This window comes from Poecilia reticulata, linkage group LG15 (genome assembly GCF_000633615.1).
Source record: "Poecilia reticulata strain Guanapo linkage group LG15, Guppy_female_1.0+MT, whole genome shotgun sequence".
Lineage (NCBI taxonomy): Eukaryota > Metazoa > Chordata > Actinopteri > Cyprinodontiformes > Poeciliidae > Poecilia > Poecilia reticulata.
Genome location: NC_024345.1, coordinates 14391262 through 14403817, shown reverse-complemented (window position 1 = coordinate 14403817; position 12556 = coordinate 14391262). Strand labels below are relative to the sequence as shown.

Below are 12556 nucleotides of genomic sequence, written 5' to 3'. Positions count from 1 at the left end.
CTTTTTAAGATGGGGAAGCATCTTACTGGTTAGTTGGTGTGATACTGTAGAAACAATGGAACATGTTTTTATTATTTGCATAAAATATGCAAATCAAAGAAGATGATTAAAAACGGAATTAGGTGTTAATAGGGAATTGAAATTTGAGAATGTGGTTGATCAGTTAAATAGTATTGAGGGGAAAAAGAAGATTTTTCGTTTTTTTTAAAATACTGGGATCTTTTTAAGAATTTGAGGTATAGATATTAGGATCCAATAGATGGCAGTAGTGCAACAATAACGAATGCAAGCTGCCGTTAAAACCCAAAGAAGAAGAAGAAGAAAGATTATCGGAATGAAACATGCTCCGCACCACTAGGAGGCAGTTATGCAGCCATCCTTTGTTTACCAACTAGTGCGCCATCAAACAGAAGAAGGCGAAGGTTTGCCGCTTGCTAGCGTGTGGGTAACAATACAAGTATCTAAGCAATTTTCTGAACTGTTGACTATTTGATTGTTTGGACGACTTGAAGTCACCTTATCTTCTTTTGTTAGTTTTCCTTCGTTTGATGATCATATTCAGAACGCGGAAAAAGGTAAGCTGGGAATTTTGAACGGAGTAACAAGGCTGTGAACGTTAGCATGTGTGAGTTTTGACCATAACGTTGCAAATTTAAAAGGTACAAATGGACGACCTGAACGACGAGAACCTACAAAAGAAACCAGTGGTTGTTTTGACTCGACTCCCCGAGTTTACGCTCAATGCGCTTCAACCGCCGACACCCCAGCAGTTCGACAGCGAAGCCGAGTCCCGCGGCAGCTCCGACTCCGACATGCTGTGGGAACCCGGAGACGATTCGGGAGACTCGGATTTTGGAGCTAAAAAGAAAACCCAGCTCAAACACAACAATTCTAAACACAAAAAGGCGAACGAAGTGACGGTGCCTTCACCGTTAGTGAGCATCAACAACAACAGCACCAGCAACAGCAGCGTCTGCAATAACGACAGCAACACCACCATCAAAGGTAAGGACACTTCCATCCACAAATATAAACCAGTAATGACACTGGAGTTGCTAGAATGCCTACGGAGTTCAATCTCCCAACTCCGTATTGCAATTGTGTTTCCCCCCCCTCCCCAGCCGCATTAGTATCACCCGTCATAGTGTCTGCAGCTTTTGCCAGCCACTCCAACGAGACGAGAAACGTGCGGCCTGATTTGCCAGAGGCAGAGATTACGTTGGACATGGTAGTCCTGGCCAGGAGGAGAGTCACGAGGTGGCAACGGGGCAAGATAGTCGAGATCATCAAAAAAGGTAAGAAAGAGCACTTCAATGCGTGTGTGGGTGTGTGTGTGTGTGTGTGTATTTTTTAATAAGCTGAAATAAAATCATTAGTTGAATGGAAAGACGGGTGTTCTAGTTGACTCTAGTAATCCTTTTCCAGGAACTGAGGTAGTTTTCTGTGACCATTCTTTTCCCCTTCTGTATCAATCAGGGTAAAACCTTTACCTCAGAAAAGACCCCAGCATGAAAAGTGAGTCATCCTGTTCAAACTTATTGAGATCTCATTAATCAGAGCTGAGAGTAGTAATAGTAATGCCTTGTGCTTCATGGGAATATGTAACATTGGTCAGTGTCGCGCGTTTCCATGGAGTTTGAAGGCGCTTCGAGTCAGTTGGTAAATCAAATTAGGGAGTCAGACTCGAGCTGCAAAAACAAACACTTCAGGGTTAAAACAGTTAATCAGATTAACTCTGATGGATTGATTAATGAAATAATCCAGTAATGTAGAAACTGATTAATGGTCAACTGGAGTATACTGACTCTCAGTCAGAGTTTCTGACAGAGCAATGTATTTAAGCAGATGACGGCAGGAGCACAGGGAGAAGGCAGAGGAGCTAATTTTAAATTTTTTTTCACAGATTATACTGTCATGACAGTGATAATTTTAACGCATATATAAAAAAAGCCATCATTTTTATATATTTGAATGCACCTTGAGACACATTCTTGGATTATGTGACATTATTGGCTCATTGCAATCTATTCATGGTAGCTGTAACTTTAAAAAGAATTAAAAAAAAAAACATTACAGTCGCTCTTGTGTCGTCTGGAGTAACTTTCACTCCGAAAGTGAAAGAATCATCATAGTTATCTTGCTAAGGTTTGCTAGTTTTATTATTTTTTTGCTAGGTCAGCCTTTTCTTCTTTCACTCATTTTGCATACATATTGCCACACAAGCTTTTACTGTTTTTCTGATGTTTTACACTGTGACTGCTCTGATGCAAGCTGAGAGAAAGACTTTGTTTGCCTGGGTGTCTTTTTAGCGTTTTCTGTTGCTTTCTGTATCTTCCTTACCTGATGCAGGAATGGTTGGTAGAAGCATTTCCAGAGCAAATTACATTTACAGTAAAGACTGTTCAATTTTTGTTTTTAAGTTGTCTTTTAAATTTATTTTTTGTAAATAAATTTAAAAGACCATTGACTCCTTTTCCCCTTTAATCCTATGTTCTGACTCGTGAACATCTCTGAAACATTGACACGTTTCATCTTTTTAAAAAAAACAACAACTTTGCATCCTTTTTTATTTTTAATATATGCCATGTTAGGCTTGTGCTTTTTGTGCTTCTCTCAGTTTTCCTCGAGTTTCATGAGCTGCAATAAAATCACGTAGACAAGATTCAGTAGTTTTGTTTTGTTTTCGTCTTTGCAGACGATGGAAGAGTGAAATACAAAATAATTTTTGACGAAAAGGGGAAGAGCTTGGTGTCCGGACATCACATTGCGAAAGAAACCACTCCAAAGCTGGACCAACTGTACGTCGGAGCCCGAGTTTTAATTCAGTCTCCAGAGGATGAGCAGTGCTTCCTGCCTGGACTTTTGTCTGAGCTCCCCAGCAGAAAGAATCGCTTAAGGTCTTGGATCAAATGACTGCTAATACATTTATGAACCCCCCTTTAGAAAAAAAAAAACAAGTCTTCTTGAATAACTTTATGTTTTTCAGGTTTCTGGTGTTTTTGGATGATCACACACCAGTTTATGTCAGCTTACCATCACTTTATCTCGTTTGCAGACAAAGTAAGTTTGACTGTTTCCTCCTTTTTTTTTCTGAATTGTATTTTGCATCTTCTGTAGAATTGTCATGATGTATGTTTCATATGTTATGTTTTAGAGATAATATTTACCCTGCACCTACCTAGGACTTTACCTTTTTTTTTTTTTTTTTTTTTTTTTTTTTTTTTTTTTTTTTTTTTTTTTTTTTATCCTAGCATTGCAAATAAACCAAACCCTTTCTTGTGCTTATTTGGTTTCATGCTGCATACAGTTGAAGCCAAATATTTACACACACCAAATTAAAAGACACATTTCTTTGTCACTGTCTGAAATTAAATTAGACCAAAATGTCCATGGGTTAGCTTGGTAAGAATCGCAAAATATATTTCTATTTTGTAAATGCCAGAAAACTTGGCAAAGACTTTTCTTTTGTGACCCAAATCATACATTTTATGTAAACTTTTGAATTTCCTTAAAGTCACAAAGGAAATTCTGAAAAAAAAATTTCTTGCCGAGTTTTTTGGCATGTAGCAAATAGAAATAATTTGGGTCTAACTAAGCTAAAACAATAAAGGTTTTGTCTAATGTGTGTTTTTATTCGGTGTATGTAAATATCTGGTTTCAACTGTAATTCCTCATGATTTATCAGGATTAGTACTTATGCTACATTAAGATGGTATGTTTATCAATTTAGTGCAGTTTGTTAGAGATTTTTTGGTGTTATGATTTTGTTATTACTTTAGTTCATATTCAGTCTAATGTTCAACAATCAACATTATTGTGATTTTCAATTTAAAGTGTTCTCTTTCTTCTGTGTGTATAAATTGACCGGGAGGCCCCATCTGCCTGTTTGTCTTCATGTGAAACAGTTAACTGTGTGTTTCCCAGACCTTAAATTACGTTTCCACAGGTGCCTTTTTATCAACCGGAATACTCCCCATCTTAGAAACTGCCTGTGCAGTAATAATTTGTCTCTGCTGTCTTCTTTAGCTATCCTCCCTGTTTATGCTTGATAATAAAAGACGAGCTGTAACCAAAGGTCTTCAGAACGCTCAGTGAACGGCTTGGAGGAGCAGTTTGCTGAGTCTTCTTTTGCAAAAGCTTCACCATAAAATTCATATACCTTGTCTGTGGTTCTTTTAATTAACTTAACATTTCTGTAATTTATGTGGTACTTTTTGCTGTTTGGTCCAGAAGAGGGCACTGTGAACAAAAAGTGCTACAAACTGTGGAAAGAACGTATTTTTTTTCTTTAATACTTTGTGAATAATTTCTCTTTTTTTAACAGTGGATGATCCTTTAGGCGACCTTGCAGAGAGTCCACACAAGTGCTTCATGACACAATACTTGAGGAGTTGGCCGTATCCACACCTAACCCACTACAAAGAGGGACAAATCCTTAAAATAGAACTGAATGGAGTCTATCAGAAGTGTCAAGTCGAGTTGGTTGATTGCAGCTTGATGAAGGTTGTTTTTGAGGTTCGTATCTTTCTTTTCTGATTTTATTCTATTTTGTAAAACCTAATCCATTTACGTGATGTGTTTTAATTCAAAAATAGAACAGTGTTGAATGTTTTTAGTTTTGTGCTAGTTATCCAGATGTGGGAGATGCCAACGTTCAGCAAAATCTATGGGTTTAAGAAATTGACATTGGTAGACTGAAAATTTGGTAGTATTATTTGTTTTATTGATGCTAAAAAATATCACATTTCCCTTTGAAGAGAAATCCACAAACACACAGATTCTGTTTAAACATTTTCTCTTTATGGTCATCATTTGACTAATGACATCATACAAATATTCTATTAAACTTTATTAAACAAAAGTGATGATCCCAACCATACTTTTCTCTTTTGTTGTTTGCAAATGTCACCAGTTAAAGTTAGTCGATTTTCAGTCGGGAGAATCGCTTCCATGAACAAGATTGCACTTCTATTTCAGTATTGCATTGACCGAAGGTTCTTCTTGAATAAATTGTTTCCTGTATGTGTCAAGGCTGAGCTCTAATACAGAATTTAAAGTTATTGGGTCAGGTTTAAAGTAATCTGTATGACTGAGTAGTATATATATAAGGCACATTTTCCTTGTAATTCAGGGAAATCATACATTTCAATATATTATTTCAGCATCAAAATGTAAAAAAAAAAAAAAAAGAAAAAACAAGCAAGAAACAGGACATTACTTTGGCAAAATAAAGGAAGATGATAAGATTAAAAACAGACATACACTAATGATTGAAGTATTAATCAAAAAAATTGTATCTTAGCATTGATTTTAAAGTAACTCAGAATTTCATCATTTGTCAGTTTTCAGAGTCATCTCAATAGGACAAGTGTCAGGTTCAGAAGCCTAAAACATCTATAACACACAGATGGAAGAAAAGAGGAGACCTGGTTCATTCTTATCTCGCGAGGAGAACACAGAGAAACCCAGTTACAGTTTCCCCCTATGTTCTGAAGTTCTGTCTGCGTCTCCTGCACTTTCATTGCCTCAAAACCTGCCACTGTGTAATTTCCCAGATTGTAATGGATGTTGTTGATTTCTGTAGTACACTACCAGCATATAGAAGATTCAAACCCTGCTTTAATTTGGTCTGGAACACCTCTTGGCACGCCAATTGCATCTATATCATTTCCAGGCAGGGTTATTTTAGATCTCTTTTGTCTAATAGAATAAGCCCAATCTTCTGGCATGAGGCTGTTGAGATTTAGCAATAGGTCAGATGCAGATGAAGGGTATAGGGAGACAGACAGGGAGGAGGAGCGTGCACACAACACAATCTGTTTTGGTGGCATTAGCTGCTTGTTCTGCCATTAGGATCCATCTGTATGGTCTTCCAAAAATCAATTCATAGTGTGTTAACCTTGTTGTACTCATGATGTTAATGTACAGCTTTTCTGTTTTGCACAAAGCAAAGCCTTGGCTACAGTGATTGCATCTGGATGTGCTGTTGGAAACAGTTCAATCCATTTAGAGAATACATCAATTATTATCAGGCAGTACTTTTTCCCTTCACTTTTATTTAGTTCAATGAAATCCAACTTGTCCTATTACTTGGCTGAGCTAGTGGGAGGATGTATATACTAAATAAGAGGCGCCCCAAGATGGAGCCTTGGGGAACCCTATATAAGGATTTTGTCAATTTCCATGAAAAGTTACCCATTGACACAGAGAAGTCCCTGTTCTGTAGGTCAGTCAAGTCTTGTTAGAGAATCTGACCCAGCTTTCCAGTCGCTTCAATATTGTCATGGTGAACAATACAATCAAAAATGTATTCAATACAGACTGGAGGTTTTTTTCAAGCCTGTTTTTCCGCTTGCAGCTGATGTAAACATGGCATTAAAGGACAGAATATTACCTCAAACTAATATTAAAATCTTTTAATACACAAATCTGGGCTTATTTTCAAAGACTACTTTAATCTGACAAACGAACCCCTATTCCAATTTATTGAAAATGTTTGCATGTAAACATTTTATATCTTACACAGGAAAATGGGGAGACGGACTGGATCCACCGAGGCTCCCTACGACTGGAGCACATGTCCAAGTTCTTGGAGTTGAAGCAAAATCGAGGATCCAAGGCAGACGATTCTGACTCCAAATGACCTATAAATTGTTGTTGGAGAAGGAAGACATTAAATGAAAACATTCATTTTGACCTGCAAATACATGATTCTTTCTGGCCGTTGACTTATATTTTGGTTCCTGACAGAACAGATGTAAGGTTGAAGCATGTAAACTCAAATTGGTAGTTATTTCTTTGGTTTTTCTTTTGGTTTCTGTTGGAAAGTGTAGATACGTTTATTCTCTATTTGTTGCATCTCTCCTTTTTAAATATATTTCCAAATCTTTGTGCATAGAAACCCTGCTAATGGTAACCTGTTTAAACAAGGAAAAAAATAATAATAATGTAGCCCTTTGCTGCCTGATAAATATGACAAAAAATATTATACAGAACAACTTATGTTTGATTTGAACACAATACTTCAAGCTTAATTTTACTCCTATTTTGATCCTGGAACTGTTTTTACTTGATGCCCCCGTACAAGTAAAGCATTTGTGTGTATTAAAAACGTCCTTTTCTTTTATCAGTTTTTTATTTGACGCGATTTTCACAATTTGGTGTATTTAAGCGGACATCACTTCTTAGGCAGTAGTGAAGGTATTTTATTCTGTTATTCTCACCCCTTTTTTTTGCCCTAGAAATATTAGTGACATTTAAAGATAAAAAAAATTGCAAACTTTTGTCTCATTTCTGTATAAAACTTGGCTAATGATGTCAATTCTGCCATGGACACTATTGTTTAAAAAAGGAACAAAATAATAAAGCTTTACCATATGTATTTAGTTTGACCTTTGTAATTAGCTTTACATGTAATCTAGTTCAACATTGAGATTTAGTTGTGAAATTGACAGTTAACGTGTTTTTTTTTTTCTTTTTTAGTTCTCATTTGTTTAGCTTGATCATAACTGAGGGAATGGTACACCATGAATAAGTTACAATAAAGTAGTTTTGTCTGTGTATTTGGCATCATATCGAGGTACAAAAGGGAAAATATGAGTGTTATCCAATGTGTAATTTGATTTTAAACCCGCTGAAAATAATAGGCGAGTGGAAACCTCTTCAGGTCCCAACCACACATACACAGTAGCTGTCGTACAAGTGTGCATAAACTTGCAAAAGGCCTGAATATCAAATTTACATTGTGCTTTCTTTTTAAGCATTTTTGAATATTTTGTTCCGTTGCAAAAATGTTGGTCAATCTAGATTTTCATTTATAGATGGATTCATACATCTTAGTTCTTCATCTTTGCACATGCTCTTGGCTCCTGTTGGAGGGAAGTGGAAGTGTTAGGTGGTTGATGCAACTTCTGGGTTGTGTGCAATAGAAGCAAAGAAAGTAAACAAACCCATTTTTTATGTACTTTAGTTTTGGGTTTGATGGCGGACAATGATGTGATATGATTTGCTGATTTTCAACATTATGAAAATATGTGAAGTAAATTGATAAAAAGCATTTTAATAACACTTTGCAAGCCGGTGGGTGACTAGCAGCGGTGTCACATTATCGTTTGCCATTTGTATTTTGTAGAGCTTTAACCAAACAGCCTTGATGTTAAATGTAGACTCTCATTCAAACTGTAGAGTGTACTTTTCCTTTTAGGGCAGCGTGACCGGTTTTAGGAAATCGGGGTAACTTGATGTTGAATCCATCTATTAGATTGAGGAGGTTTGAATTGATGTTGCATAACTTGTAATCCAGACACAATCTGGCTGGATTTAACCCTAACCCAGAAACATATCCATACATTGTTAATAACTATATATGCTTGTAGTGTTGCAAAAGCCAACAATTACTGGGTAGGCAACAGTGTTCGCCCTGGATAGATGATTAGTCCTTTTTAGCATAAATGAGTGAATTAAATTTCATGGTTTTCTGGCTGGGAACTGGCTTTGGACTGTGGTCCCACTTGAACCACGCTCAAAAGCTTTGGGGTAGGCATTTTGGATGGGCATTTAATACACCAGGGCCTCCATAAGCGTGATGCTACCGCCTCCGGGGTTTGATATGATTGACAAGTTTATGCTGCTCTACAATGCAGTACGCATTTTACGTTAAATACTTTTGTATCCAATTCATGCCAGCCCTGAGTCTTTCTTATTCTTGAGCATTCTCACCAGATTTTCTTTCCTCTGAAAGTTAAGATCTTTTCCCAGATCCTGGCCAAGGATCCTCCGAAAAGACATCCTTGTAATACTAGCATATAGAAGGCATGCACTATGCCTGGAAGTATGAAGAGAGAGAGTTGGTAGTTACTTATTAGATGTGTGAATAAGCACATGTGTAAAAAACAAGTGTGTCATATACATGGGTGAAAGTAGTTTTAAATTCTTGGGGGAACTATGACAAAAAAAAAAAAACACTTAAACAACACAATATAACTCCAAGTAAATCCAACTTCTGTAAAATCAAACTGTCCACTTAGGAAGCAACACTGATTGACAACCAATTTCACCAGCTGTTGTGCAAATGGAATAGACAACAGATGGAAATTATTGGCAATTAGCAAGACACCCTCAATAAAGGAGTGGTTCTGCAGGTGGGGACCACAGACCACTTCTCAGTACCTATGCTGTCTGGCTGATGTTTTGGTCAGTTTTGAATGTTGGTGGTGCTTTCACACTCGTGGTAGCATGAGACGGACTCTACAACCCACACAAGTGGCTCAGGTAGTGCAGCTCATCCAGGATGGCACATCAATGCGAGCTGTGGCAAGAAGGTTTGCTGTGTCTGTCAGCGTAGTGTCCAGGGGCTGGAGGCGCTACCAGGAGACAGGCCAGTACTCCAGGAGACATGGAGGAGGCCGTAGGAGGGCAACAACCCAGCAGCAGGACCGCTACCTCCGCCTTTGTGCAAGAAGGAACAGGAGGAGCACTGCCAGAGCCCTGCAAAATGACCTCCAGCAGGCCACAAATGTGCATGTGTCTGCACAAACGGTTAGAAACCGACTCCATGAGGATGGTATGAGGGCCCGACGTCAACAGTTGGGGGTTGTGCTCACAGCCCAACACCGTGCAGGACGCTTGGCATTTGCCAGAGAACACCAGGATTGGCAAATTCGCCACTGGCGCCTTGTGCTCTTCACAGATGAAAGCAGGTTCACACTGAGCACATGTGACAGACGTGACAGAGTCTGGAGACGCCGTGGAGAGCGGTCTGCTGCCTGCAACATCCTTCAGCATGACCGGTTTGGCAATGGGTCAGTAATGGTGTAGGGTGGCATTTCTTTGGAGGGCCGCACAGCCCTCCATGTGCTCACCAGAGGTAGCCTGACTGCCATTAGGTACCGAGATGAGATCCTCAGACCCCTTGTGAGACCATATGCTGGTGCGGTTGGCCCTGGGTTCCTCCTAATGCAGGACAATGCTAGACCTCATGTGGCTGGAGTGTGTCAGCAGTTCCTGCAAGATGAAGGCATTGAAGCTATGGACTGGCCCGCMCGTTCCCCAGACCTGAATCCGATTGAGCGCATCTGGGACATCATGTCTCGCTCCATCCACCAACGTCACGTTGCACCACAGACTGTCCAGGAGTTGGCGGATGCTTCAGTCCAGGTCTGTGAGGAGATCCCTCAGGAGACCATCCGCCACCTCATCAGGAGCATGCCCAGGCGTTGTAGGGAGGTCATACAGGCACGTGAAGGCCACACACCATACTGAGCCTCATTTTGACTTGTTTTAAGGACATTACATTAAAGTTGGATCAGCCTGTAGTGTGTTTTTTCACTTTAATTTTGTGTGTGGCTCCAAATCCAGGCCTCCATTGGTTAATAAATTTGATTTCCATCGATGATTTTTGTGTGATTTTGTTGTCCGTACATTCAACTTTGTACAGAACAAAGTATTCAATGAGAATATTTCATTCATTTAGATCTAGGATGTGTTATTTGAGTGTTCCTTTTATTTTTTTGAGCAGTGTATGTGTGTGTGTGTGTGTGTGTGTGTGTGTGTATGAATGGTTACATGCCAGCTAAAATGAATGGTTATATTTATATATAAAATTTCCTCCCTCAGCCCACTGCATGTCTGCAATGTTGACACCTTGAGATGCCATGAGACCTAAATTCTGAACATCATGGCATGGAGTGCATCCAGTTTTCCATGTCTGGCATATAACCATTCATTTTAGCTTTTAAACCGTTTCTATTGATCCTGTGTCCAGACAGTGGAATAATCAGTAGCCCAGCATCATGACCTGTTTGTTCTGAAGATCCTGCAGCTTCCACTTCGTCTTCCTAACATGTCTCCTCCTCACCCTGACTCTCATACTGACAGGAGGAACCACAGAGCTCTGTTAGGTTAAAGCACATCTTCTGTGATGTTTTTCCTCCAACAGGTTCCAGAGGAATCACCTCAAACCAGATGTTGGACAGGATTTTATTTCAATGTCATTTGTGAATGTTAGAGCCTCATTTTCAACAGTGCAGCTATAAAGGTTGAAGAAGGTTATTTTGGAGAAAGACTCATCAACATCAATATTTCCACTAAATAAGAGGCAAAAAAAAGTTTGATAAAGGAAAAGCCTCTCAGACTCTGAGCCAGACAGCAAACTATTTTTTATATTAGACAATTAATTTAATTTCACACAATTATCGCAGTAGAAGCCATTTGTTTGTTAAAGAAATTATTACAATTCCAAAAGTTTTGATTACAATTTTATTTTACTTAACTGAGGTTAGTTGTTTTTTTTTCATTGAATAATTAGGAAACAAATTTAACTTCATACTCTGCAAACCAGACCGTAAACTTAAAGTTTGGGTTGAGTTTTTTCCCCCTTCATTAATGTCACTTTTATTACTTTCATTATATCTATCATGGTAATTCAGGGTGAGTTATTTTTAATTCTAAATGAATATCCTTGGTGGACTTAACGCCAGAATAAATGCGATGTACATAATGCAGCAAAGAAAATTAGAAGATCGGACATATACATTATGGAGATGATCGGATTTGGCCGGGCGGTGTGCCCCTATTGCATAAGCGATACTAAGGAATGACTGATATCATTAAAGATACAGGGGAGAAGCTTTTTAGTTATCTAGCTTTGCTAGCAAAGTCGTTAGCTATCAGCTAGCTAATAGCACAACAACAGCCTAATGTCTGTATGATAAAAATACTGAATCGATAGATAAGAACAGTTTTTCCTCACCTGGCTGTCTCCTCCCGCTCAGTAGTTCTTCAGAGAAAGGCAGACGCAGAGGCCTGTCAGTGTCTGTTGTATTTCACTACCTCTCTGTTTAAACCGCTACTCCGAGCTGAAGCAGAAATGATACTTCAAAGTTTTCCATCATCTGACGAGTAGCAAGTTACTCCACTTTATTCACCAAAAACGTTTTTTTTTTTTATTCACCAAAAACTGTTCTGTAATCTGGAACGTTCGCTACGTTCCAGATTACGTATGTCACTGTGAGAGAGGCAACTGCGTCATGCGTCACGGGCAAAAGGTCAAAGGTAACAAGGTGACCGGAGGGCTTATTATGTTGTACAAAAAAATAATAATAATAATTTTAGTACATGTTATGTGTCAGAAGAGGGCTTAGAAAAATAATACCAAAAAAAAAAAAAAAAAAAGAAAAATTGACCAAAAGGGCACTTGGGGGCCAGGAGCAAAAGGGGCAGGTGCTCAAGCACTCTCAGGCCCCCCCTCTGCACATGCCTGAAAAAAGCTATTTATTAACTGATTAAGTCGTGTTTTAGATTGTTTTTGAAAAAGCAGTCACAGCTGATTAGTGGGTGCATTCACAGCTGCACAGTGAACCCGTTGATTTTTTTCAGCAGACCCCCTCTAAATCTTTTGAGGGTACGCAGTACCCTGCCGTACCCCCTTACTTTCACCCCTGGTCATATGGGTGTGAAAGGTTGGAATGGTGTGGATGGTAGAAAACTTGCAACACCTCTACTCACAAGTCCCTTGTAGGGACATTTGCCTTTTTCCCCGGTGAAAAACAAGTGTTGC

The 12556-nt window shown here is 38.8% G+C and overlaps 1 protein-coding gene across 4 annotated transcripts; it reads left to right on the top strand.

Moving 5' to 3' along the window:
• Positions 1–321: 321 nt before the first annotated feature.
• Positions 322–7562, top strand: LOC103476814 (histone-lysine N-methyltransferase SETDB1-B-like). 4 transcript variants are annotated; one of them, XM_008429418.2, is made up of 8 exons: positions 323–441; positions 535–575; positions 660–1005; positions 1122–1295; positions 2696–2897; positions 2987–3060; positions 4325–4515; positions 6527–7562. In XM_008429418.2, the coding sequence occupies exons 2-8, from the start codon at positions 549–551 to the stop codon at positions 6641–6643; spliced, it is 1131 nt and encodes a 376-aa protein (XP_008427640.1). In that variant the 5' UTR covers positions 323–441; positions 535–548; the 3' UTR covers positions 6644–7562. The 4 variants fall into 4 exon arrangements, with proteins under 4 accessions (XP_008427642.1, XP_008427641.1, XP_008427640.1 ...); XM_008429420.2 differs by having other exon boundaries at positions 322–575; positions 1155–1295; XM_008429419.2 differs by having other exon boundaries at positions 322–575; positions 1146–1295.
• Positions 7563–12556: the final 4994 nt, after the last annotated feature.

What these genes read in the sequence shown, in the direction of transcription:
- LOC103476814 (XM_008429418.2), top strand. Translation starts at nt 549, where the DNA reads ATGATCATATTCAGAACGCGGAAAAAG. An exon ending in TATTCAGAACGCGGAAAAAG is followed by an intron (nt 576 to 659) that starts GTAAGCTGGGAA and finishes CAAATTTAAAAG; the next exon opens with GTACAAATGGACGACCTGAA. An exon ending in TGATGAAGGTTGTTTTTGAG is followed by an intron (nt 4,516 to 6,526) that starts GTTCGTATCTTT and finishes TATCTTACACAG; the next exon opens with GAAAATGGGGAGACGGACTG.